Below are 27,573 nucleotides of genomic sequence, written 5' to 3'. Positions count from 1 at the left end.
ACAAATGTCATGGAAATCAAGACACAAATATTTAAGACTTCTGTTCAACACCTTTAGTAACTGTAACCACTGGACTAGTCATGCAAAATATTTTCAGCATTAGGATGAAATACCTGAGTAAGAGCTCTGCTACATTAAAAGCTTGCCACAGTTTCAGAGCTAAAATTAGAAACTAAGACCTGTTTTCTTAAGGTTAGACTTTTAATCATGTTAGGCTGTATCTACAACAGAAAAAAATGGCCTTGTGGGAAAAATGGGAGCAGGACAAAATCCATTGCAAATCAGAAGACTCTTAATTTAGTTGCCTGACATTATGTGAAACAAACCTGAGCTCAAGTGTTTTCAGTTAGAATTCTTTGCTATAGCTACTCACCCACACTCTCACTCTTTATATTAGCTTCTCAAAAACCAGTCCAAAATACCAAGTCTTGATAACTTCTTGAACTTCAGAGGGTCAGACTCAGGGTACCAATTACATTTTTCAGATGCAATAATGAAAACACTTTTTCATTTTGGTAGAAAAGCAGTAATATAATTTTAATGTAAGAATTTTATTCTGCATTTAATAATTCATAGGTATGCCCTGGAAAAGAAATCTTTGGCCAAAATAATTAATCAACCTAAAATACCTATCCCGTCTGCTCATTACTTTAAAATAATTTTGTTGTGTCTCAGAAAAAATAATAAGTTATCAAGTAATATTCTTTATAAAGCCAAATTACTTATTACTTCCTAAGGAACCATGGAAACACCACTAATTTGAGAATCTTTACTTTTCGTTTTTCACTGTATGGTAAAGTTCTTCACTCTCTTGCAACAAATAATCCTACATCCATAACTTTATATTGATTCTCTGATTCCTTCAAAACTCAACGGTACACTTGCTTTCAGCAATATTATATGACAACAGAAAATCTAACTAGCAGCTTTCTGCAAACTGTTCCCAACCAGCTCCTTAAAAACAGGTAGACTGCTAAAAGTAATAGAACACTGACCTCAGCAGAGGTCTGAAGTAAGCCTCCTAATGTAGAAACAGATTTCAGGACAGAAATGAAATGTCTCAGTGATATAAAGGAGGGTGTGTATCATGTGAAATTTAACTTAATAATGGAAAATCTGAGTGGCACATTCTTGCTGCTCTTTCTGTGTTAGAATTATTATACTCATTTCTTTTAAGGTTGAGGAATGACTGTTCTCATTTCAAGTAGCCCTGGCTCCCTGAGGGGGGAGTCAAGAAGTTTTAGCCCTATTAATTTTAAAATACTACATTACATATTTTGCCTTACATTAGATAACTTTCTCACTATTATGAAAAGTTATCTAATCATAAATTGCATGCACCTCTAGGGTAGTTCACATGGAATTAATATTAATGGAAACTGTTCATATTTGCCACTTTATTACTTTGATTTATCAAAACCTGACAGTATGATACAGTGTTCTTCTTTTGCTTCATTACCTGTGTAAAGATATTCAGGTAAGTATGCTGGTTGTACTGTCAGAGTCTTGGTCTCATTCATCTCTCTGGTCTGAAGAAGCACAGATGCAATGGCTTGATAGTTGTTATTGCAAGATAATGCAATCAAAAGGTGAAGCAGTAACTTTTTACTGTGTTCAAAGACCTCTGGGCGGTAATGGTCAAGACCTAAAAGAAAAGGTTACAGCAATCTCTGAATATGAAGTAATAATAAACAAGGTCACATTCCAGAAATAGCAAAAATTCCAAGCCAGTTCATGACAACAGAGCAAATAAACAAAAGATGGAGTATTTCCAGACACAGTCACCAGTTCTGTTACTAAAATGTATGTGTATGCTTAGTTTCCAGTCTGGGGTCTCACACAGGAGGTACAAAGACTGAGTGGCAGTACAGCTTTCTGCATTCTGTCTCACTGCAGTGTTAATTTGACAGGTCTGTAAAACCTTTAAAGATGAGGTGTTCTTGATGGTGGTTGTAATTATATTGCTTACCACAGTATCTGGCTTTCTGGGACAGACATCAGCTTTAGAGTGAGTACAAACTGTAAGAGGCAGATACTGATTTATTAAAAAAGGACCTTAGAGACAAATAACTTGAAAAAGAACTTCAACTACCAGTGAGTAGCATAAGAAATTAGCCCCTAAATCAGGATGCAGAACTCAAACTGAAGATATAGCACTGAAAGACTCTGATTTGGTTTACACTGCTGCTATCTGTAAGATTTTAAAACAGCCTGAATAGTTCACCAATCACAAATATGAAGGAAACAGATATTTCTGCACTCTGTTTTAGTAATCTCTTTTTGATTCTCTTTCAGTACCTTGCAGTATATTTAAACATACTTTCTTCTGTTTAGGAGTAGTTTCAGTGCTGAAAAAATTAATTTTTTTCTTCTTCAACTCCTCTCTTCTTAGGATATATTCCTCTTTAAAAAAGCAGCTACTTCATTACTCTGTGTGGCAGCAGCGAGCAGATCTTTCAAGTCAGGTATTTTCTAATATACTCTGTTCATGCTGGTTCTTGTTTGGCCTGCAATAATAAAGCTGCTCATACTGTCATAGTCTGAACACTGTGCCTTTGGCTCCTAAGGGCAATTCTTTGGAGGCCCTGTGACCCTTGGTCTCACTCATCTCCCAGTAGCCTCCTCCAAAGAGCTGCGGCCATCCTGTCCACCTCTTTTTCAGCTTCTTAAGGTTTCTGTTCCTATTCCCCTTTCTCCATTTACTTCCACCTACCAGGAGATAACGAACACATCCTACCTTGTTTTAACACACATCTGAAAGGACATAAAAAATTATTTTAGTTGAAAATAAATTCTATATTGGCAACACTTGTAGCTGAAATCCTATTAAACCCCAAGGTTGTATGAAAGTATTGGCACAGCTCTGCTAACTAGGAAGTGAGAAGGACAGTTCAGTCTTTGTGCTTGTCCAGTGCTGGTGCCTTCTTGAACCTGGAAGAGTTCCAAGGAGGGTAAGCTTCTGTGACATGGACACATTTCCATGGGAAAGGAGTCTAGCTGCTCAACTCATTTCACAATGGTTGCAAAAGAGATTTTAAACAGTAGTGATTTTCATGCACTAGAGCTAGGAAGTTCAAACCAGCAGTCTGCCTGCCTGCTTCACCAACAGTACTACAAACCATTCAATAGCCTATTAAACACACATACATTGCAAAATTCTTTCATTTTAATATTTTCTCACTCATTCCAATAAATGTAAGGATACCAGCTCTTCAGCTAGCCGCCATACTAGTTTCTAGTTTGCCTTTCAGTCAGATGCATCTGCCTGCTTACATTGCAACAGGACAGCAATACTTTATTTTTAACTACATTCACACCCTTGGCTAATGTGTAGCATAACTTCCTTACAACCTCACAAGAGCTCTACTGCAGAACAGAAAAATTTTCCACAGGAGGTATATAACTCTAGAGAAACTGAACTTGAAGCCTGAAAGCTGTGATCTCACTTTAGTTACCACCAAACCAGTTACATTTTGCTACCAGTTACATTTAGTTTTAATTCACATAACCGAGGGATTGTCTCAAAGGGTATTAATAAATAAATATTTATTCCTTATAAAAAATCTGTGATTTTGAAACCTTATTGCACACACAAATAACTAAAGACATTTTTCTAATGGATTACTAGTATCATAACTCTGTTTCTGCGTATGTTTATTTGCATGGCTTTCTACATACCTCTCAGATTTGGGTGAAATTGGCCAAAATATTAAAAAGCTTCAAAGTTTTGAGACTAATTTACAGACTGTAACTGCCTTGGGCTGTTTCTTTTAGGGTGGGGGGAGGAAATCATAAAACATGTGAGAAACACAGTTCTACAGCTTCAGCAAAACTAAAGTAGAAGGACAACAGTACCTTTATACTTTGTTTCTTGTTCTGTTGGTCTTACCTAAAAAGAGAGCATGTAGCAATAAAGGGAGGTGAAGAGCCCAATCTTCTCTCACACTGTGATCCACTACCATCTCGGTCATGAAGATAACAGCAATATTGCACCTGGAAGTTAAACCACAGCATCAGTTTCAAACCTCTTGGAAATGGGAAAGCAGAAACAGGATGCCTATTTCTGAAGAAATACACAACCTATAAATTTACATATCTGTAGCATTTCTTCTCAATATGATTAATGATGAAGCACTTTAGTTATAGTATCAAGTAAATAAGCACCCATTACAGGAAAAAGCCTATTATTGTCAATACAAATTATGTAAAAGAGGAATTTCAGAATATTCACAGCCTAGTTAGAATAAAAGAACAAAGTGCTAGGAATAACAGGCACGAAGGCCTGGGAAAAAGAAATTTCCCTCTTCTGTTTCAGTTGTTTCAACATTCTTATTTTTATCACTGATGTCCTACATTGTAAATAGGCTTTCTGGTAGAAATCTGGTAGAATTGTGAGTTTTAATTGCATGTTGATTTTTGCACTGGAAATCAGCAGAAATTGAATGTATGATTTTCAGATGTTCTGAGTGGTGGGACAGTTGGGTTGGTGTTGGTCAACGACTAAGAGGAAACATCTCACTGTCTGAAATGTCAGAATGAGAAACTGCTCACCTATGAAGGGGTCCCCGAGGTGTGATGGTTTCTGGGAGATAGTCCACAAGTGGTGCCCAGCATCCTCCATTGTAAGGCATGGGCAGGGGATGTGGCTGTTTGGTTTCAACAATATTCAATAACCAGCTTGTATATGGAGAAACAGGATCATCTGCATTGAAAAGCATTCAAAAAAACTGCATAAAACTCAAGTCTGGTTACCTATTTTTGAGAAATACTAAAATAGATTTTATGCTAACGTGTGAGTTCAGCTGTTTGGAATAATGTGATAAGATGCCATGAGGTTTGCAAATTCCTGCATTCAATAACAAGTGATGCATTTTTAATCCCTCTTTCATGCTGCTGGAAATTAAAGAGATTCCAGGCAGACAGCACTGAATGGTAGGAGCAGCAGCTGAATCCCTGCTGTCACTTAGTAGCTTTGGATCCAGATCACAAAGCACCAAGCAACAGACTTTCTCTTCAAAAATGAGGGAAAAGTTCAGCCAACAAAGCTGCTGTCAGAAGCCATCTGCTGCAAGGAGCCGAGTACCAGTGACACATTCTTGCAACTCCTCACCAGTGCCCTGCTGAGCCATGCTACAAAGGCAGAAGTTAAATGTCCTGAATTAGCAAGGAGGCATAAGGAATGCAAAAAACATCTTCAGGGTAATTTTCTTTCAACAGGGATGAATTATATCTTGAATTTCTCAAAGATGTATTTAACTTTGCTTTAGTATGACAGCTGCTGTTTGTTAATGAGCATTAGGGTTTTTTTTCTTCCACCTGTTTATCTGCAGTGATGTGGGTCAAGTAAGTTATTTCCACCACTTTCTGTCTTGTCTCAGCTGCACAGTTTCATTCATCTCTCCTGTATTTTGTTCCCTCTCATTCCACTTGATTTTCCCACTGGTCAGTTTTTATTTCTGAGGTTTGGCAGTCTGTGATACACTGCCATGGAAAGTATCCTTTCCAGGTCTGTTTTTGACGTACATTCAAACGTTGCCCTTTATGAAGTTTTAATGAGTGTTATTTTTTGTTCTGTTCCTTCTTTTTGTCTTTTTGTCTTTTTGTTTGTTTGTTTGTTTGTTTTGTTATGCTTTTGTATTTTAGGTAAGCTTGAAACTCTCAGCACTTTCCTTTTTTTTTTTTAACAGCATATATCTGATGCTTTATCAAAACTGTTTTGATGCCTACAAAAGTATCAGAGCTGGATTTTCTAATGAACATCACCACTTTGTTCAGATTTCCAGATCTTCAGGAGACCTGCAATGCAGTAGCTGTTCCTCCAATTATTTCTAGATTGCCAACTTTATAACTTCCATTCTTAAGTGCTGGTCTTTTGAGGAACACTTTATATCTTTATGATTTAGACCTCTACTTAGATTCTCTGGAGGATGGTTAATTAGTTACAGATAAAGAAGAATAAACTGACTTAATAATGTAGCAAAGTATGGCATTTTCACATATTCTTCTTCTAAGAATTAACCAGATAATGTTTGCCAGATGCTTTTCACAGACAAAACACTGCACAGGAACTACTTATTTCTACCAGTTTAAGTGTTTCACAGAAAAGTGCTTCATGAAGTTAACACCAAGACCTAAATCCTCACTTCTGTTTTCACAGGTTTATGTGCAGACTGAGAAAAAAAAAGAAAAGAAGCACCTTGAAGATGCATACAATCCTTGCCTGAACAAAAGAGTTTCTGTGCTGCAGAGCTGTATTCCCTATCTATATCCTCAGCAATACATGAATGTTCAAGTAGACTGGAGAGAGAGGAGAAGCCATACCCCCAAATCCTTCACAGCCTGGGCTGGCTGGCTGAGGGACAAAGTTGCTCTTTCTTAATGGAAGTTGCATTGTGTTTCTTGTAGAATGACAAGAGGTAGAAGAATTACTTTTTCTTATTAGAATTCTACATAAATGTCAGTAGCTAAGTAAAATACATTTTATTTTCCTTCTAGGTATTCACATACTTGCTAAAGGAACCCCTGTGAGCAGCACATAAATATTCACAGTACTACAAAGCTTGCAGGTACAGGCAGGAAAAAACATTTGGGCACTGGCTGGAGGAGACATTCCAAAAGAGCAAAGAAAATTTCAGTATTTTTTAACCTTTTATCACTCTAAGATCTTGTCAAAACCAGATATTTGTGAAGGCTGTTCTGATAATATAAACATTTTTCTGTCTTGAAAGATTGTTCATGCAGATCAGATTAGCACCAGTGCTTCAATTAACTTCTGGTGAAGCATTTGAAGTAGATGCAGCACTAGAAAGCCAAAAAAAATCTGAGACAAATGTACTGAACCCCACTGAGTTTAAGATGTTGCACACTTTTTAATGTATTTCAGCACTGGAGTTTGTACATACACAATATTTTATCAGTACTGTGCTTCATAATTATGAATAATAGTTGTTGGTGTACATTAAATTATCCTATTGTAACATATTTTACAGTCTGTGTATTTTGCATAAGAGTATTGCCAAAAATTACTTGGATTAAGAAAAACATAAAATCTTTACTTTTAATGTCAAAATACTGTTCCAAAATGGTGTCTGTAATACCAAACCAAGACATTATGGGCTATATTGTACTTGACGTGGCTTTAATAAACCAGAGATGAAAGTCAATAACAAGATCTTGCCTCTTTTACATTTGGTTAGGGCCTAGCCAAAATATGTAAATTGTCTTCCAGAAATGAAGTCAAGCCACCCAACTCCTCAGTTTTGCACTATTGTTCAATAGTTAACATTGGTTTTCTTTGGAATCTCTGGAGAGAGCACCAGGTGTCCATTTACAGCCCATTTAGCAGAAATACAGAAAGACCAAGAAGCATGCTCAGGAGCCCCATCTCCCCTCTAACACACGTTTGCACAGTGCAGCCAGAAACCGGTTGCAGAGAGCAGATAAAAGCTAAAGAGGAGATAAGATCTCATATTTGGAAACTCCTCAACCTCTTTTCATGCTCATACAACAGCACTTGATCTGGAGGGATATACTGCCAAATGGCACAAGCTCTAATGCTCTTAGAGGTCTTTTGCCTTGCCATGTATGGAAGGCCCAATATGTTACTCTCTGGAGGATTCTCTGCTGCTGCTTTCTGTGAAGTTCTCTGGCCTTCAAATGCATTTGACTGAACCCAGATTAAACAAAGTAAATTAATTAAATGAGGTATGAAGGTAAAATAAGGACACTCCCTGAATGGTGATGCTACATTACTGTTTATACAGAACTTAAACAGAGAGGCTCTGATGGTCATTAGAATGTTTTCCTCTCCACCCAAAACACCAGATATTTCACTAATTGAAGAGAACTTACTTTTGTCATCATCATAAGACCCTCCAGAGCTATTACTGTAGCGTGATTCGAGTCGGGTATGTGCTCTGACGACATTACTGAACCTTCAAATACAAGAAAAAAATCTTTGTTAAAAACACAGACTGACATTAAACATCTGGACTTAAATGTTTACCCTAAAAAAACCCCCCAGCATTTCCTTAAGCATGCACTTTCACAGGAGAGCAATTGAATGTAATGCTGATCCTTGCCACAAAACGTTTTTGCAGCCAGTTTATGAGAAGTTCTAACAGTGTGCTCCTGTGTCACAAGCTTTTAAAATTCAGCAAAGGGAAACTCTTATGCTGCAAATGTGTGATTTTTTTGAAGCACGAAACTGCTAAGCATGAACTGAGATATAAGCTGTTCATAGCTAGTATTTGTCACAGATCATGTTCATGGGTAAAATCCTGCCAACTTGATACAGCAGTTAAAGCATGGTGCTAATAATGCCAAGGCTGTGGGTTCGATCCCCATTTGGGCCATTCACTTCAGAGTTGGACTCAATGATCCTTGTGGGTCTCTCCCAGCTCAGAATATTCTGTGATTCCGTGACTGACTGGATAGCCCAAAGCCAAGCCTGCACAGGAACCAAGCAGGATGAACTACAGCAGATCACCCTTCAAGAGGAGAGTCCAGCAAATGCCAGAGCAGACCTAATAGAGAAGTTAAGGGATATGAGAGCCAGAGAAAACTGCTCACAGCTGTCCTCAAATCTGCCAAAGATTCATGCTAAGCTAACTTTTCCTGGTGATCTCCTTTGACTTCCTCCAGCTCGTATTCTCAGAGTAATCAGGCCTGAACTGGAATGAGAGGAGCCACACTGACAGCTCATGCACTAGTGATGATCTAAAACCATTGCCATTCCTGCAAAACTAGGAAACTAATTACAAATAACCATGTATCAAACAAGACAAGACTGAAAATTTTATAGAAAAAATTCAATTCAATTTCTTACTAATGTTCATACACCTTAGCGCAGGATATTTCACTATACAACAACATATTACACTGTCTCCAAAGCATGTGTGTCCCATAAGGGTGCAATAAATCCCTTGTACAGTTGACATAAAGGCATCATGAGCCATCCAATACATGGTATTCTATCAATGACCTTCATTATTTCGTATGCCTTGACACATGAAGTCAATATTAATGGACATTCTAAGGTTGACACACTGGTTTTGAAGTACAGATGCACTTACAGCCGGGTTTGGTAACATAAATGCCAGCACTGAATTCAGGCAAATTATTTTCCATTCTTTTCTGAGCTGTCTTTCAGCAAGAACCTGAATACCAATATCAGAACTTTGTCATTTTCCTTTCATTTTTATCATAAAGTCTCTGGCAGATCTGAATGCTAAAAAGCTTTCTGGAGTCACATTTAAAACTTATGTAAGGCAAGAAATCCCAACTTAAAGTATTACAGGAGATGTTTGCTAAACTTGTTTGTGAATCAACTGAATAAAAATCTATCTTAAAACTATGCAGTCATAAACATTTATGTAAAGAATGATAAAATAATTCAGAGGAAAAAATAACTTTATTATCTTTTTAAGTACATTTCTAGTGCATATACTGAAAAACATCACTTAGAGTCAAATCCATTTTACTATCAATTTGAAACCTTACTTAGCACTGAGTGACTTTTTTTACTTGCATTTAAATTAGCGGACACATATAAATAACCTGACAAAATGCTACTAATGTTTATAACATGTAGCAAGCAAGTAATTCAAAAGGTTCTGAAGTACAGAAAGGTTTGCTCACATAATTTTCTCTGTACCTCTAAGCTCTGAAACTTAGGGAAGGTGGGTTGGACTACTGAAGTAATACTAGTGACTATAAGCAACTAATGTAATACTAATACACTTACTGACAAATGCTATTATAAATTGTCCAAAGTTCTCCTGCAAAACTAAGAGTGTTTCTGTGAGAGAAACAATCTGTATGTCTGTGCTCTAGGATCTGATGGCCTTTAGGCTTTGCATTAATTAATTTGTCATTTGTCAGTATGCACCATAAGTAGCAAAAGTCTAAACTGAATATATGATTTATAACCAAGATATTTTCCATAGCTGTCCTCTATAAGACATTTCATCCAAAGGAGGTGTCTTTGCAATCACTGACATAATCACCAGCACAGTCTGCAAACCAAATTTTACACACTGTCCATGAAATCAAATGGTGTGATCAAATTTGATTTTTTGTAAAGATTTTAGTAGTTATTATTTGGTGCACATTCCTGTTTTTTTCTTTCACCTTTGTGGATAGTTCCTACAAAACCATGACCTACTGAGCACAATTCATTCAATGTAAGTTTAACAGTTGTTCCTTTACAATGTAGTTTTAAACAAGAGTTGGGAACTAGAATCAAGAGAATAGCTTTTTTTAAAAAAAAATTATACATACTGGGATAACCCCACTTAGGAACAGTCTGAGCACCAGAGTTCCTCACAATACAATGCAGAACTTTGTCCAACATCTCACCCTTAGCCTAGGAAAACATGTACACTTTGGAGGAAAAAAACCCCAAGCCACAAACCTTTCATCAGCCTCTTTCACCACTCTGTTCTCCTCTGCATCAGGAAAACTATCTTGGCCAGCTACAACAGTGTTACTGCTGGAGGTGGTTCCTGTATATGAGAAGTGAATAAGAACACCTGTCACATGCAGCAGACATCATCTGCAAAGCAATAAAAGCCCATAACTTAAAGGGTTTTTTAGCAGCTATAGTCAAAGTGACCATCCTGCAAGTACTTGCACATATGAATGAATGAACAGTCACTTCTACAGACCAGGACCTGCTTCCATGGCTGGATGGTGTAAAGTTCACATGCTTTGACAAGTAGACTAACAGAATGATAGTCTTCTACTCCTTAATCTAAGCTCATGCCCAAGTGACATAGCCTATTGTTTTTCAAGGATTTGGCAAAACATTTACAAGGTTAAATGTGGGGTTGGTTCTTAAGCATATTTGACTACTGCAGCTTGGAAATAGCATTAGGCCTTTCAAAACAGAACTGCCACACCACTGAGGCTCTCAGTTTTCAGGAAACTCTGCTTAACATCACCGCATAGATGATAATTTCTTGTTCTGAGTAAAAGAACCACTAGAGAGTGGAGTTTTCTGAAGAGTGGAAGAATTCTGAACAGCATCAAACACTGGTAATATGCTATTAAAATGGTTAAGATAATTAAGCGTATGTTAACAAAGCATATACACCATTAGGAATTAAAAAGAACTGTAATTTAGACATGCAACAAGGCCCTGAAACTTGTACTTTATGTACACAGGTCCGAATGGATGGAAAAGTAAGAAATTGGTTTTTTACAAAGAGATGAAGACTCAAAAGAGCAGGAGAGCACAATGAAAACACATTCAGGCCATACCAGAAGCTGCAGCTGAGGCTTTGTTACTGGCAGCAAAGCGGTAAAATGGAGGATTATCGCAGTGTTGGACTATGGGGTTCACTGGGTCAGTTTGCTGCAGCTCAAAAAGAAGTTCTTCCATTGTCTGAATAGTGTTATTGCGACATAGATATATTGCAACCTTCTTTATCTGTGGAAGAAAACAACAGTTGTTAAACTCTGAACAATATGAATTTCCAGAGAAATCAATGAATGTTACACTGCAGTACTGAAACGATCGAGGATGCAAGTGTTGCTCTTGGGCAGACACCACAACCACGTACAGTTCATATGGAAATAAAACTTCTCACTTTGACATCAAGATCATTTCCCCAGCAGAGTGAATCTATGATTTAATTACTTCAAAGTTTTTGCTTACTATTCAAAATGAACTGTTTAGGTATATAACTATATATATAACATGCACATCTACAAAACTGTAGCTGTGGCCACAAAGATTAAGCCAGGCTCTGAGTTGCTACTTATATCTGTAGGCAAAGTAATAGCAAATTGAAGAAAGGCGGAGCAATTATGTATACAGACTTCATGTATCCTGAAAAATCTGAGAGTATTGTTTATAGAAACTTTGGAAATTTCTATCAATCTTTTAACAAGACCTCAAACCTGCACTGCAGCAATGAGGACTGTTGAGATACTGAGACTGAATTAGGCTGAATTCTTGAGGAAAAAAACCCTGATCACTATTAAAAGAGACTCTCTCCAGCTCAGAAACACTTGATTCATAAACTGCTGGAGCTGGGAGACCGTATGGGGATGTATCTCTTCGTTCTTGCCTGCTTGTTTTTAAAGATGTCCCTAAACAGATGCTTATAGGGGAGCTAATATATTACACTGAACTGTCTGTTGGCCTCACCAAGTATTGCTGTTCTTATACTCTTAAATACTCCCATTAAAATAACTTCCTTACTGCTTCTCTTTCCCCTCTTTTTTTCTTTTTGCTTAGAGAAAACGCACATATGCAAAGTCTCTTTTACTCTACTGTGCTAAAAATTTCCCAGGGACTTTCCAGATACAAATCCATCTCCTTCCTGAGGCTCATTTCTGGTTGGGTTCACAGTGCCACTTTCAGCATCTCTCACCCCTGAAGGGGTCACGTCCCCAACACTAAGTCTTTGCTGAAGAGGTTTCTGAACTGTAAATATTCTAAGAAATCTTTCAGTACATAATGTGGAAGAACGGACAGCTCAGCAATTTGTACTGGGGCACTGGGAAAAAATGCTTAAAGGAAACATAAGAGACAAAGCAATTAATCTAGATGATGAAAAAACATTTAAAAAATGAGTCAGGCATGCTTTTGGCTTGGACCCACACAGGGAGAACAGATGGCTGAAGGTACAAAGCAGCTGGTGACTGCCTCGGGGGCACAGGGGCTCCTAAAGGAGATGGGCAAACTGGCAATCTTGCAACTCTGTGGTCTTTTAAGCCCAGGTGACCTGGAACAGTGCTGATAAACTGTCCAAATGATCTTTGTTTGCTAAAGTGCATCTGTTATCTACATGATAATGGAAGACACATGTTTATGGTATCAGCAGTCTTGTGTAGTTAACAGTTAGGTAGGATTTCTTATCTGTAAACTCCAGGGCACTAGCAAAACACTGAGCAGATGCATGTGATAAGACCAGTGCATTTTCCTACTCCAGACAAAGCTATCAGTGAAGGGGTGGCTCATAAGCACAGTCAGGTTTCCTACAGAAGCTAAAAACTTTTTCAGATTTTGCAAAATCCGAAAACCAGACTTTTAACTTAACATTACAAAACACAGATTAACTGGGTGGTAGAAAACGCGGGAACCTTGTCAGCTGCTGCCACCACCAGCCCCTGGAAGCCTGGGAGGGAGACCAAAAAAGGCAAACACGCAAAATAGGAGATGCTGAGCAGATGAAGCTGTAGATGTCAGAACAGATTGCTCTCTTCGTGGAGTAAGAGGACTGTATTGTCCTAGAAGAGAATAGGGCTGTGAAATCCAAGGCTTTGGGGCAAAGAAAGAATTTGAAGAAAGCAGTGCTCTGGGTAGGAGGGAGTTTGAGGAAAGGCTGCTCAGAGCTGTGGAATGGTAACAGATTTGGAGAAAGGAGGTGCTGAAAGCTTTGGGTTGGCAAGTATCTGGATGGAGGATAAGGTATGTGAGGAGCTCCTGGGCAAGAGGTGACAGGGTTATTTTCCAGTCAGGCTGGATTTAGGAGTCAGACATGTCCCCAGCACAGGACTACTACTTCCTCTCAGAAAACTGCCCCTGCTCCTTTTGTAAACTGTCAGAAATGAGGGCAACAGCCCTCATTTTGTGTCTTGTCTCTAACAAGTGATTTCCACTTGTTCTCTGCCAACATAGCTTCTCCTGATGGAGACCCCTTTTGGGCATAATCCCAAGTCTGTCATAGATTGTAGGATGAGTCAGGTTGGAAAGAACTGGGGAAGTCTCTCATCTAACCTCCTGCTCAAAGCATGGTCAGCACTGAATAGAAAGCCTCTGTCACATTTGAGGGAAAGGTCTTACTTCAGATCAACCCCTTTGTCTTCCTCTGATAAAACCCTTGAGCTTGTTCTTACATCAACTCCACTTCCAAATTTTTCCTCTTTTGACTAGTTAGACATATATATACACTGATTTGAGAATATAGAACAGTAAACCTACAATAAAAGGAAACAAACAGGATGACTATGGTACGATAACATTTTGAAGATTTTTATAGGCTTCTTTATTTTTCTTTATTCTAATAAGCATAGCAGTCATCATAAACATTTTGGGCAAACTATTACTTCAGCAACTGTAAATGAAGAATGTTTATGAGGCTTTTAAGATAAATTTCATCACATTAATAGTAATTTCAAATGTATTTCAGGGAAATCAGTGGAAAGAGGCTAACTAATAAAACAACATATTGTAATTGTGCTGGAAAATTCTCTAAATTTAGATTCTGTTTCACGCACCAACTGAGCAATAAGGAACATGGGAATAGAACTAGCCTGCTTTTCTCAGACAGCCCTGATTTTATTTTAGCTTGAATAATAACAATATCCAGCACATTGCAGCAACTGTTAGATAATTTATGACAGTCGTGTAGAGGCAGAAGTTGATATGGTAAGGAGCTTATAAAGGTTAACTATCTTCTGTCTCTTGAGATGTCCCACAGAAAGCTCTAGTCTGCTAAAATAGAAGAGAATATAGCATTTTCTGGCAATTAATGCCCAGTCTCTGTTGCTGTCCCTGTACACAGACATGCAAAGTTTCTCTTTGCTTGAGAGAAGCCCATCTCCTACTTGCAATGGGGTGTGCTCCGCTGGTGGAAACTGAGATTTGAACTACTCAATTCCTTTCTTTTAATTTCAGTTTCCTGGCACTTTTATTCCTGCCATTTAATTTTGTACAGTGTGTTAGGAAATATGTTGGTATTTCTTAGGGTATATGTTGGTTTTGATACAGAAATTAATTTTCTGCAGGTGACAGCTGTTTTCCTCACTAAAACCTATGTTATCAGCAGTAAATAAAGTGCAAAGACTTACATAGGGTAAAAGGATGGTATCACTGCTAACACCACACAAACTAATGAGGAACTGCAGTGTTATCCTAAGGTTGTTACTCCATTTTTCATTGTTGGCCAAAGCATTCCAGACATTTTCCATCTCTGGTCCAGGAATTTCATCTCCATACTGCAAAGAATCATAGGCATACATTCCTTGAAATATACAGACTTCCAAACTAAAGCATGTTCTTTTAGAGCATTTTCTCATGCAAAAAAACCCCAGTGAAATGCTGTAAAAAGTTATAAAACAGTATTTTTAAAAGCTGCCTGACAGACTTCAGAGCATTAACTATATCTAAAACTATTTAGGTTCTGATCCACAGAAGGACTTAAATCATACAAGAAAACAAATACTCTTGAGGACTGTGAATTCAAAAAGTAATCCTAAAATCAAGCGGGTTTTGTCTGATTGGTAGAGAGTGTTCCAGTGTAACATTTCTGGTACTGGAGGGAAGAAACAAAAGTTTTACAGGTTAATTTCTTTGTTTGATTTGCTTTTATACCTTGGCTGTCATATACATGAGATTGTTAAGAACCAGGGAGGTGGCCTCAGGTGAGCCCCAGCCATTGCCTTTTAGTCCACTTGTGACTGCTATTTCCCCATCCTTGTCCTTCAGTTCATCTTCTGGCGTGGTAGGGCTTGACCCAGGGAGGAGCAGTCTGTTGTCTACCAGTTCAATATTATGAAGCCATGGTAGCAGATAGGTAAGCATAATCTGTCTTCCATTTGGATGTGTTGTTGGAAATCGCTGGCTTACCTCTAAAATAGTACGAGTTGAAAAGGACAACATATTAATTTATGATGGAAACCCTAAATACACTGTTTAAGTCACATTTCTGATGTTTGTTAGGCTACCTGATGGTTTTTACCTTGCACGCTACAAGCATACAAAAACATGTTCTTGAGCTTCCTGAAGAGAAACACTCAATTAATGTTCAATAATAGCAAGCAATGGGTCATGCCTTCTGTCTAAAATAACTAACAGTCTGGGCTTAGAAAGAGAAAGTCACCCCTTGTTACTGTGCCATGTTATATATTAAGTGGAAGCCAATAAAGAGGAAAAAGGATAATTCAGTTACAAGTAGTTACCCTAGAATTCCAAAAGCTTCTGGAGAACATACAAAAGTGATCTGCAGAATTACAAATGCCCCATTGGCCTCCAGGTTTCTAAGCTATAGTTTAAATAATAAAGCACTTATACTGAGTTTACAGAAAAAATCTTGCATATATTGGGATCCTATTTCCTGTGGGGAGGCCTATAAAGTTCATAGTTGGCTGTCAGTTCAGGAGTGCTTGTATACAGCACTTTATATAATTTATAAAAAAAGAACTGGCACTGTAAGGCAAAGGGATTTGGAAAATCTGGGATAAGAAATACAGCTTCCTGCCAAAGTGAACCACATTATCTCACATTACTAGAAATCATCTGTAAAATCAGTAGAGCAAACAATTCCTTTCTTTACTTGCTGCCTGGTTTTTAAAAATCGTGAAGAACACACTGTTCTCTCCTCCTTATGATTCTACATGTACAGAAAGGATCTCTCACTTGGGAGTGTATCCTGTATATCAGAGGTATTTTTAATGACACAGTCATTACAGTAACATGAGTAGATGATACCAGTAATAATGAACAGCATTTGCTTAATGATAAACGAGCCATCGGAAGTTCCCTACACCCGTTATTTATAACTCATGGTATCTTGGGCACTGAGAAATGTAAGGATTGTTCCTTTACTCTCCCTCCAGCCACTACAGACTGAGTAAAAACAACAGAAAGGGATTTTAAGAGCCAGTAAAAATTCCCACGATTACAGACATTTGAATTCTGTTATTTAAAAACTAGAGAAACACATAAGATTAATTAAAACAGACAGATATGTCTGAAAACACCATTGTTCCCAGGAAAGGTCTCAGAGTGGGCGTATTCTGAATTGTGCTCCTGCAGGTCTCATTCCTTAAAATTTTTCTCAGCAATCCTGAAAATATGCATTTCTGATAAAATTTAAAAATGCTGCAACATGCAGATGTGGCAAATAACAGAAGGCAGAGATCACTCAGAGTGATTTGAATCACTGGTAGAACTGGACACTGGCAATCAATCTGCCCAAAGTTTATAAATGCCCAATCTGCCCAAATGTTTATAAAAAAATTAAGAAATAATCCTCACAAGTATGATTTATATAAATGTATGCGTAAGAAGAATCACATGAGAACCCATCATAGCAGAGTTTGCCAATGTCATTTTAACTCATTCAGGGCACTTGTAATTTCAAATTTACCGTAAGATCACCTAAGTGGCACAGAGTCCCCAAAGAAGGTTTGTTTCTGTACTTTGTGTGAGTACCTCTAGGAAACACATACTGGATTCCTAAATCTGATTTGATCTGAATCGGAGTAAAAACAGGTCAAGCTAAATTTATAAACACAACTGTGGTTCAAAATGGTAGCAGTCTAGCATTTCAGTCTAGCATTTGTACAAAAATATAAAGGAGATAATAAATAAATATAGGTACCTGAAAAAAGTGGGAGGGTAAGTTCAGGATACATCCTTGCTAGCTCATATGAAAGAAGGGCAAGTGAGACACTGTAAAGAGGTGGCAATGGACCATGTGTCCCATACAAGATACTGCCTGGTCTTTGCTCAGCTACCTTTTTTGAATAAACAAAAAGCTTTGATTCGAGGATCTATAAAAGACCAAAAAAAAAAAAAAAAAAAAAAAAGGAATGAGACAATAAAAATTCATTAATTCAGGAAATAACAGCATTTCGAGTTTATCTATCAGAGAATGCTCTACATGTTTCAGAGTATATGCTCCAAATACAAAAGACACTATAACATTCATTTTAATATAAATATTCCTGCAAGTATTTATAGCCAAGACATAACTGGTTGCTTATTTTCAAAACAAAACTAATGCACAAATAACAGTGCTCTATAAGAAGTTCATCAAAAAAGTCTCCAAGGACAGGAGGAAGAAATAAGTAGCTGATACATGCCTGCATAAGTTGCATGGAAATTTCATAAATCTCTCTGTTGGTGTCAGATGCCTTGAACAGCACCAGATTTAAAAGTGTCACGATATCAAAAGGATAGTTCCTAGAAGAATAAACGGAACATTTTTGTGAATGCTGGTAAGGAATGCAGATTATATTCACTCTGGTTTACTCTGTAATATGGTCTAAAGAGAATGTCATCTTTCTTTTCTCTGTTCTACCATCAGAATATGGGAAAGGAGCTCTTATGAATACACACTGCTTGATCAAAGGACCATCTGGTGAATGGGAAGAAAGAAAGGATTATTTATAATTACCTTAGACTGATGCTTAGGAATGCACCGAGGTACCCACAGTGATAAACGCAATACCTGTGTCTGTAACTGTCAATTCATTTTAATTTATAGCATAAACTGTGTACAGGACAGACTGACACCCGTGAAAGAAAATGGGGAGCATGAAAATTTCCAGGGATAAAGAATTTCTTAAGCCAAGCTGCAATTAAAACAGTCCCTTTGGACAAAAGACACTATCTCTGACACGAACATTCTGAGGTACTAGACAATTCTATAAAAATCGTTTTCAAAGAGTAAACATGAATAACTGCTTCAAAAAGTCTGCTATCTATAAAGTCAGCATCAACTGTAAGGTTAAACATATCAAAGTATTAACTTACTGAGAATATTGTTACAGCAGTAATTCCCACATCACAATACTTGGATTTGCACTAAATAGATTTCTGTTTACTCATGATGATTTGTAAATGCACCGATTGAATTCTGAACCATCAATTTAACAACCTAGATGTCAGCTACAGTGCTCCTGGATGGCTGCAGGATGCCTATTTGGACTTTTTAATATGGCAGATACATGTGTGGCATGGGACATTTTGGTAATTCCAAATACTAGCTGCAAGCCAAGCTCTGTAACTGGCTCTTTGTCCTTCCACTGTGTAAAAAATAAATGCAAAAGAAAAGAAATGAAGTGGCTTCTTTGTAGAAAGCTGGATGGACACATCATCAATGAGATACACTGCTGCTCATTTTACAGGTAGTTTAAAGCAGTGGTCTCCTGATACATTTTGACAGATGAGAGAGGAAAAACTATTAACAGTTTTCAAATATTAATAAAAATTCCCAGCTTGCTAGAAAGAGGACTTTCCCTTCAAAATAAATAATGAAGATCATACTCTCAATTTTTTACTGTAAGAATGGAAAAGATTAATTTTTAGGACACAGTGGCACAGGTAACACCATTTGAGGAAAAAAGACTGGCTGAAACGGCTATGTTTTTGTGCTCATTAAAATAAAAACCCTGTTACCATAAGTGGACTTGCAAATGCAAAATTCCATTCATATTTTTAAAACTTCAGTATTACTCAGTCTCTAGTCTAGTTGTTCCTGCAAGAACAAAACAGTTTAGCAGAAAAACTATAAAATTCTTGACTTATTTTGATTTTCCAAGTCCCAAGTATTTCTTTATTGAGTATTTCTCTATGCTGCTCAGACATCTTGCCAAATTACTTTTGTGAAGAGTAAATTTTCACATTTATTTTAATAAGATGCAAATTTCTGCATTATTTAATTTCTCTATAAATATTGTCTTTGAAAATAAAAAATAGGGATAGGGTTTTATGAACGCCTGACACAAAAGCAATATTTGTATTCATATCTTCACGTAGCTTGTGCTTGCTCAGCATTAGCAGTAATGATGATACCAGCTGACCGAAAAGGAACTAATCAAATCAAATGAAAGCCAGGTAGAAAAAGAACATGACTTTCAAGATAATGACAAGTCAAAATAATTACTTTCAAGCTATTGACATTTAAAACATTTTTTCTTTTATAAATTAAATTAAAAACCATGCCAAATCTTTTGAAACCAGATTTACGACTTACATTCAAATAAAACTTGTAGCTTTTTGTATCTTTCTGAGCAAAACAGCATAAAAACACCCCACATTTCAAATATACATATAATAAGAACATCTCCTACCAAGCACATCCCTTTGTTTTCAGAATCATGAAAATCAAGCAATACAGTCCCCAAGCACTGTTTGAGAAGATATGAGTGTGACCAACAACTCCTTACAACACAGTGAGCTGAATCTTCAGTTTTCTTTACATTTGAAAGTGTAGATTAATAGATTAATTAATACCTGCTTCCACACACAGTTGCAATGGCTTTGAAACACCCAGAGGCAAGCTGGTATGATCCTGTGTAACATCGATCTATAGCCCAGTTGAAGAGATTGATTTGATCAGGATTCAGTTCTAGCAACAGGACTACAACTTCACAGCCAAGCTGATGAACCTGAGCAAACATCAAAACATGATAATGGGGTCAGATATGCTCATTCTCTAAAATTCTTAGAGTGACATAGGCAAAATGGGGAAAATGGAAAATTCAAATATGTAAAAAGAAATGAGATCATTTGTAATAAATTTATTCTAGGGATAGCGGAGTTGGAATGTGACTCAGGTTTCAATACTCACCACTTGAAAAAATGGTAGGTACAAAGACTACATAAATGAAATAAATTGTCCAAAATTAAGCACAACAACAACAAAAAAGCACAGAATCTTTGGAAAATCTAAGATCCTTGATAGGTGTTCTTGGGCAACTTCCATTTATATCAGTAACTGACTTGTTAGCTGATTGCCTAGTTCATGTGAATTTCACAGTGACTGACTTTTAGGTTTATCCTTCTCTTGACTAACACAAAAGCAAGGCAGACAAAGAAAAATACCTTTTACAAGACTGCAAACCTGTATGTTTAATCCAACTACATCAAGCAATCTAACGACTCTCCCCCCAGACCATGAATTACTTAATTCTGGTACCACCACTGCTACAAACACATCACAACTAAGGCTTGGACTTCATGTTCGTTCAGTACAGGACAGTGCTGGTACACCAAACACTAATGCCTATTAATATTCTGTCACCAAGTGTAGGTAACTACTTGTAAAGACTGCTTATCACTTGCACATGTCTCTATAGCTCTGTCCCTACCAACATTCTGAAATCCCATGTAATTTCTGAAGGATTTTCTCTGTAGCTATTAATTCTTTCTTTAAATTGTTCAACTTTTTCCCCCCCTAATCAATTACCATTTCCACAGCCTGTATCCTCTAGCTGCTCCACATGCACTTATTTAGGTTCTGCTATTTACTTTTTCTTAGCAGATATATGTGCTGGTATGAGAGTTTTAGGGAGAAGAGCAGGACAAAGTACAAGATACCAAAAGGGAAAGATTGCTGTCTCTCTCCCTTCACTTGATAAAAATCACCAATCTACTCCTCCTTAATCAAAGAGGTAGTCCAATCAGTTACAAACACAGAACTATGACTGTGTAGTTACAAAGTCGAAGCCCACCTTCACAAAAATGGAAAAAATAGTCTATTACATGTTTGTTAAGAAGAAAAAAACCACTTTTTTTCCTTTCCTGAATAATTTATTTCATATTTGCAAGATCTACCCACACAACTTTCACTCAGATTTTTTTCATCAGCATCTACATTACCAAGCAGGAAGGGATTTTTAGAATGTACGCAGTCATAGTTCTTACAGTCACAAACTTTTTACTCACCCAGTACAGTGAGTAATTGTCCATCAGTGTTGCATTTTGGTCAGTACTTACACGTAAATCTTGACAAGCCAGAATATTATCAAGCCATTTGTAAAGATATCCATCAGGAGAAAGACCAACATTGTCAAACACAGGTCCACAGCAGAGCACAGCCGACATGGCCTAGAAATACACCAAACTTCAATTACACAAAAATGAACACAACGAACCTTGCAGAATGATTTGCGTTCTGGCTAACAGGACTGCCACTTGTTTCCTCTTTTGAGGGAACTATGATGGAAATGGGAACAGCCGACTTTGCTAGAATTCAATAATTATGTTGCTATAGATTTTACTGGATTCCAGATCATGCCCAAAGCATTTTGGAGGGAGTTCTATCTTCAAGATACATTTTGTCATTTTACTCAGTCTTCACATATCAAGCTACAAAACAATCGTAATATACTCAGATGTTTTGATAGTATGTTACTGCAAAAATTAAAACTGTCTTACAGCAAGTGATGCAGCTTATGTAAGTACATAAGCTATCACTTTCCCAGATTACTCATGCAGGGGAATTGCAACTAGTTTTGCCACAAAAGTACATTATTACTGAGCATGTCTCCAGGCAAGTGTGGGAGGCATTCCTGAGATGTATATTGGTACAGATTCAGTATCCCGAGATTCTGAACTGGGGCTATAGCTCATTTCAGAGCCCACGATCTCCTTGCTGAATCTGCTAACCCATTAATAAACAGCTAAGTAAAATTTGAAAATGCATTCTGGTTTTCAAAATAATTAGCCTTGAAAAGTGTCTACAAAGAAAAAAACATGTAATTTCAGTGCTATACTGTACATATACCTATGCGCATACAAGTTTGCTTCAAGTATGCCAATTCAAATTTCTTTGAAATAAAAGGAAATAGACCCTACAATTAGGTGTATTTTGACTGGAAAATTACTGTTACTGGTTTGTACACTGAAACTTTAATACCTTTAATGCACAATACTGGTATCTTGTAATCTGATGATTTCTATCACTGTAACGGTCCAGCGGTGTGAACATAATACTGAAAGGTCCTGCCCACTGGCTGAATAAGATGAACAGGTGATGCCTCAAGCTCTGCTGAGGGAAGAGAAATCTCCTGTGGTGAACTAAGTGAACAGAAATAGAAATAGTTGTGATTTGTTTAGTATTAAATACACATTCACGTGGCACAATGATGACATGATTTTCAAACTTCTACAAAAAGGGAGGGGTTTTTATATGTTCAATATACAGTTACTCCAAAATATCTAAGCTCCTTTAAAAAATCTAACCAAGCAAATAAGATGCATCTTATTTCTAAGAACCTTCAGTTTTGAATTAATGTGTAGTTATACAAACATGTACATCTGACTATAGAAAAGCATGCAAGAACCTAATTACAAAATCAGAGTTTTCACTGCCTCCTGCATTCCTTTAGTGGCAAATATTTACTTGGTTTTTCCAATCCTTTAAATTTGAGCCTAAACAATACATAAGTCCTACTCTAATACAGTAATAGGTAGGGACAATAAATAAAAGAAACTTGGCACCTCCTTGTTTATGACAAGTATGTGATGAACAGCTGAATTACCTGAGCAAATGAAAAAAAAGCTCCAGACGTCATCTTCCACTAATTATATGAAGCCTTTTAAAGCAAAGGCCTTTTTTTGCTTTTTTGCTAATGTAATTGCATTATATTTCTGAAGGGATATTGCAATATATAAAAAACATGAAATCAATTGGACAAATCTCTGTGATACAACTGGACTCAGGTAACATGGGGTACTGTCTCAACACCTTGGGCAAGTTTTTCACTGCATTTAATATTGCATGTTGTCTGCACCTACTTGTATTTTTCAAGGCCTGTCTGGCAATCAAGTCAGAGGGAAGAAAATAAGGCCTTATGTCAAAGAAGTACCTAGAGGTCACAGACAATTTCTTTGCTAGGCTTTTAAAGAGGTGATTCTTATACACGACTATTACAAGCTTCATCAAGCTTTATTGGTATTTTTATTTCAATCTTAATGGACTTCTGAAGACATTTTTTTCTACATTCCACTTTACATTCATTATATGATAATTCACAAGCAGTGAAAAAACACAGACAAAACAAGACACAAAAAATTACTTTTCCAATGCCTATGTTAAATGCAATTTCTTAGTATGTTGAGATAATTCAGCACCATACCTGGAACACACTGAATCAAGTTGGCAATCATTGCACTGAAATGTGCTCTCATATCCTTAAGGATCTCGACTTCTTTATCATTTTCAGCCTCCAAAAGCATGCGAGTCAGATCAACATACTCTAAGAACAAGGCTCCAAGGGCTAGTGTATCTCTTTCTAAGGCTCCACTTGTACTAGCATAAAGGAAAGTTGCACATTAATATAGAATAACAGAGTAGTTATACTACAGTTTTCTGAAGAAATGCATGCAAAGCTCTCCATATCTGATAGACCACACATTTCTTCAAATAACGTACTGACATAATCTCAGTGTAGCAGACACTGAAAATTATTTCACTTAAAAGACCAATATTTATGATGAGGGATAGTCCTACCTGTCACTTATAACACCAGCATCAGCAAGGAGTTCAAAAATTCGCAGTAGTTGCAGCCTTAGTAGATCTCGTCGTTCTCGACGTTTCTTGTTCTTGGAATTTAAAGTAACAGCCATGTTTATATGCATAGGTGCATAAATTAAAAACTAGTAGCTTCAGAAATGCCAGTATTGCAGTGACATTTAAGAATTGCAGTTCGAGAATTTTCTTCATGAAGGTACCTGAGTGCTTTTGGGTATTTCACCACAACACTGTGCTTACACATCAACAAAGAACTGAATATGATCAATTTTTTGTCTTTGTAACTACTCTTGAAAAAATTGTTAACAACTGCTTTAGTACTTACTGAAAACGTTGAAATTAAATAATGAAATACTGGATAAAAATAACTAATATTCAAGGTTCCTGTACCAAAAAGCCATGCTATCTTCAGGTAATAGGGATATTCACGTTAGTTTAATATAATCTAATTTGGGTGCTGGAGGCACTTAAAGAGCAGAACATATACCCAGACCTGGGGAAGGTATCTTAGTGATTAGCCATTCCTGAACTTGGCAATGCTGCAGCACACCATCACCCATGAGCTCCGAGCAGACACCACTCCAGTTCACTGTGGGGTGTGTTGACTGCAGGGGTTTTGCCCACGGTAATGTCCTCCTCCCACAGAACAGGACTGCATGGTTGTTAACTGGCTCATTGTATCCCCTGTCTTCTAGAAAGCTGTCCTTTCTGTCTTCTATCTTGCCTGGAAAGACGTGAATGCAACAAGGCCTGTTCTTTACCAAAAGGCTAAATTGACTTTGTATTCTGTATCTCCCCTAAGCAAGAAAAACACAAGAAGGTAAAAAAGCTGCTATTGCACTCAAAGAAACAAGAAAAGCTCAGAGAAAATGCAGATTTTGCTCTTCAAAACTGAGCGATACTGAGATCAAAGGCTTGTCTCTTCTAGGACTCTGGCTCTGTCCATGGCCAGCAGTAGATGTGTGGGAGAACAAAATGATGCTTTGCCCGGTATTCTGACCCAGAATTGGCAGAATTGCAGCATCGTAGCCAAAGCTTTTATTCAAATAATTGTGCCATTTGATTTGTTCTCTTCAGAGCCCTGTTCTTCTCTTGTTACACCTTTAAGGTTCCAGGAAGTACATGTAGAGAAAAAAGCAGTTTTATTGTAATACTGTATTTTACCAGACACAGCTGCCTCCTGCTGTGCAACAGTGTCAGAGGTGACCTGGCAAGCTCCGTGCCAGCGCCCACAGGGGCGGATCTTGTGTAATGTCCATTTTGGTTTACCCCTGCAGCTCTTGGCCATGCCTGCAATTCTCTTCCTAGTCATAGCATATGTTCAAGGACATTGTTTCTGGTGTGTTGGATACCTGCCTGCTGACATGGAGGCCTGCCATGTTCTCTACAGCTACACAACCCATACAGTCACTCCTGGGTTCCCAGGTGGCACTGTTTGCAGGAAGGTGGCCCATTAATTCATATCAGGAAAAACACAAGAATAAACATTGCAGTCTCTCGTTCTTGTATTCTTCTACTAACAATTTCATGTGCTAAATTTGCTCTTACAGCATACAGTAAACCTCTGAATTCTAGCAATTCCTTTCCTGAGGGTAGACTGGATTTGTATGTCTCCAGGAAAGGCTTTTCAAGTCCAAGTTGTCTTAAAAGGTGCACAGACAAAATGCACAGGCAAGTGGCTGCACTAAGGTGTATTAATCCTCTTCTGCCCAGTATCAAAACAAGTGACCTTCAAATCAGTGACTTCATAGGGACACATAACTGAATTGAGGTGTGAAGTCATGCAGAATGGAAATGGTTGTGGACATTTACCAGACAAGGAATTATTAAGAATTGTCCATGAGCCATCTCAGATTTCTATCCTGGAGTCAGATGGAATGGTCCAAAACCGAGTCAAGGATGGAAAACTGAGCAGAACAGCAACTTGAGTCTAGTTCAGAAGCTCTCCCCGTGGCCTTCCTCTTTAGCTTCACAGACACATCCTGAGACTAAACTGCTTACTGAGGCTACAGATTTTATTACCAGAGGTTTTTAAGAACAGAGCATTCTCTCTTGTGTGGATTGGAAGATCTGTTGGAAACCCTTCCAGCATCATCTTCTCTTGTAACAAAAGAGAGTATTATAATGAAGGTGAAAACTCTGATTAATTTGTCAGGTAACTGATCATATTTAGAATGAATCCTGTGCCATGTGATCCAGGATGATCCTGCTTGAGCAGGGAGGTTGGACCACTTTGGTCCCTTCCAGCCATTCTGTGATTCTGTGATTCTGTGAAGCTGAAATAGGTGACCCTGCCTGCCCTGAAAATAAAAGCACATCTAAGCACTGCTACAAAATGTGCTTGTAGCCCAGCTGCATTAAAGCACATTTTTTTTCCGATACTGAAAGTGAATTTCCAATATATCAAAGGTCTGTATCAGGAGGTTCCATATTGGATGGGAAATTTTTCCTCAGAATGGAGCTCTATATTGTACATTTTGGATCACTGACAGAATTTAAATTAAACTAGATTTTAATGAAATTATTTTAAATTACACAATTAATAAAATTCTTGTTGCACACAGAGCTTGATTTGCTAGTTAGTACAAAAGAATGTATTTGTATTTCAAACAGACAGAATTTTTCAGTTTTAAAAAACTAGTGCATTTGATTTTTGCAACTAACCTCTGGCCTTCTTTCTAGGGCTTCTTTCATTAGTGGGTGAAGTTCTTCTACTAATTCCCTAAATTAAAAAACCATAAATATTTGTAAACAAAATCTAATGTCCTTTGATATGCATTAATTATTATTCAAACAAATATATATAAAAACAAAGTTCTTAAGTGCAAATAAAAATTTAAATATATATTTAAGTTACAACAAAAATAAAGCACTTGTATTAGAGGCAAATAACTGAAAATATGATAAGTGGAGAAGTACCTGAAAACAAGGGAATTTGTTCTTCCAAATCCTAACACAAGTGATTCTGTTATTTCTATGCTTTCAAGTCTCATCAAAGGAACTAGCTGCTTTAGTAGGACTCCAACAGATGGAGTTCCAATAGCCTAAAATATATTAAAATATTGTTGAATTTAATTGTCAGAACATCAATATTAAGTAAACGATTATTTTGTTTTTTTAAAAACAAACATTGTCCAAGAATCAATATATATTTTAAAAACATACTGGAATGATTTTACTGTTATAGCTATCAATCCACCAGTCTAATTGGATGTCTGCTACTTCCCAATCATCTTAATAATGCCTAACAAGCAAATACATCTGGGAAATCTCTTTACTTTCGTTCAGATTATTGTAATTTACTTAATTTGTTGCTTCATCAAAATATTCCAGTAATTGCATTTGTGGAACTACTGCTCCTCTTAGGTTTCTACTACTTGAAAGTATATTTTATATATTATTGCTTCTGACAGGCATATATCCAACGGGAACACAATTTTCATTCAGAAATCTGCTTTATTGCTTAATGTTTTAAATTTACAAATTGGAGTGCTCTACAAGGAAAGAAAGGGGATGAAAAACTGAAGTTAACTTCAAAACACATGTCCAGACCTATATTTTGAATGCACATCAC

At 37.1% G+C, this 27,573-nt stretch overlaps 1 protein-coding gene across 12 annotated transcripts in view; it reads right to left on the bottom strand.

Moving 5' to 3' along the window:
• Positions 1–27,573, bottom strand: part of FRY (FRY microtubule binding protein) — a gene marked incomplete at its 5' end in the record, with an annotated part of 227,301 nt that overhangs the window by 48,326 nt on the left and 151,402 nt on the right. For all 12 annotated transcript variants that reach the window (XM_082279085.1, XM_082279078.1, XM_082279077.1 and 9 more), the window contains 17 exons: positions 1,460–1,645; positions 3,890–3,993; positions 4,552–4,702; positions 7,852–7,934; positions 10,415–10,505; positions 11,263–11,431; positions 14,803–14,949; positions 15,326–15,582; positions 17,337–17,508; positions 17,821–17,920; positions 19,976–20,130; positions 21,461–21,571; positions 22,383–22,543; positions 23,605–23,777; positions 23,979–24,070; positions 26,664–26,721; positions 26,919–27,043. In XM_082279085.1, coding sequence (XP_082135211.1) covers positions 1,460–1,645; positions 3,890–3,993; positions 4,552–4,702; positions 7,852–7,934; positions 10,415–10,505; positions 11,263–11,431; positions 14,803–14,949; positions 15,326–15,582; positions 17,337–17,508; positions 17,821–17,920; positions 19,976–20,130; positions 21,461–21,571; positions 22,383–22,543; positions 23,605–23,777; positions 23,979–24,070; positions 26,664–26,721; positions 26,919–27,043 — 2,335 coding nt within the window. The remainder of the gene's footprint in view (positions 1–1,459; positions 1,646–3,889; positions 3,994–4,551; positions 4,703–7,851; positions 7,935–10,414; positions 10,506–11,262; positions 11,432–14,802; positions 14,950–15,325; positions 15,583–17,336; positions 17,509–17,820; positions 17,921–19,975; positions 20,131–21,460; positions 21,572–22,382; positions 22,544–23,604; positions 23,778–23,978; positions 24,071–26,663; positions 26,722–26,918; positions 27,044–27,573) is intronic.

The sequence above is a fragment of the Coloeus monedula genome (genome assembly GCF_965178545.1).
Source record: "Coloeus monedula genome assembly, chromosome: 3".
Lineage (NCBI taxonomy): Eukaryota > Metazoa > Chordata > Aves > Passeriformes > Corvidae > Coloeus > Coloeus monedula.
This window is presented reverse-complemented; position numbering and strand designations above follow the sequence as displayed.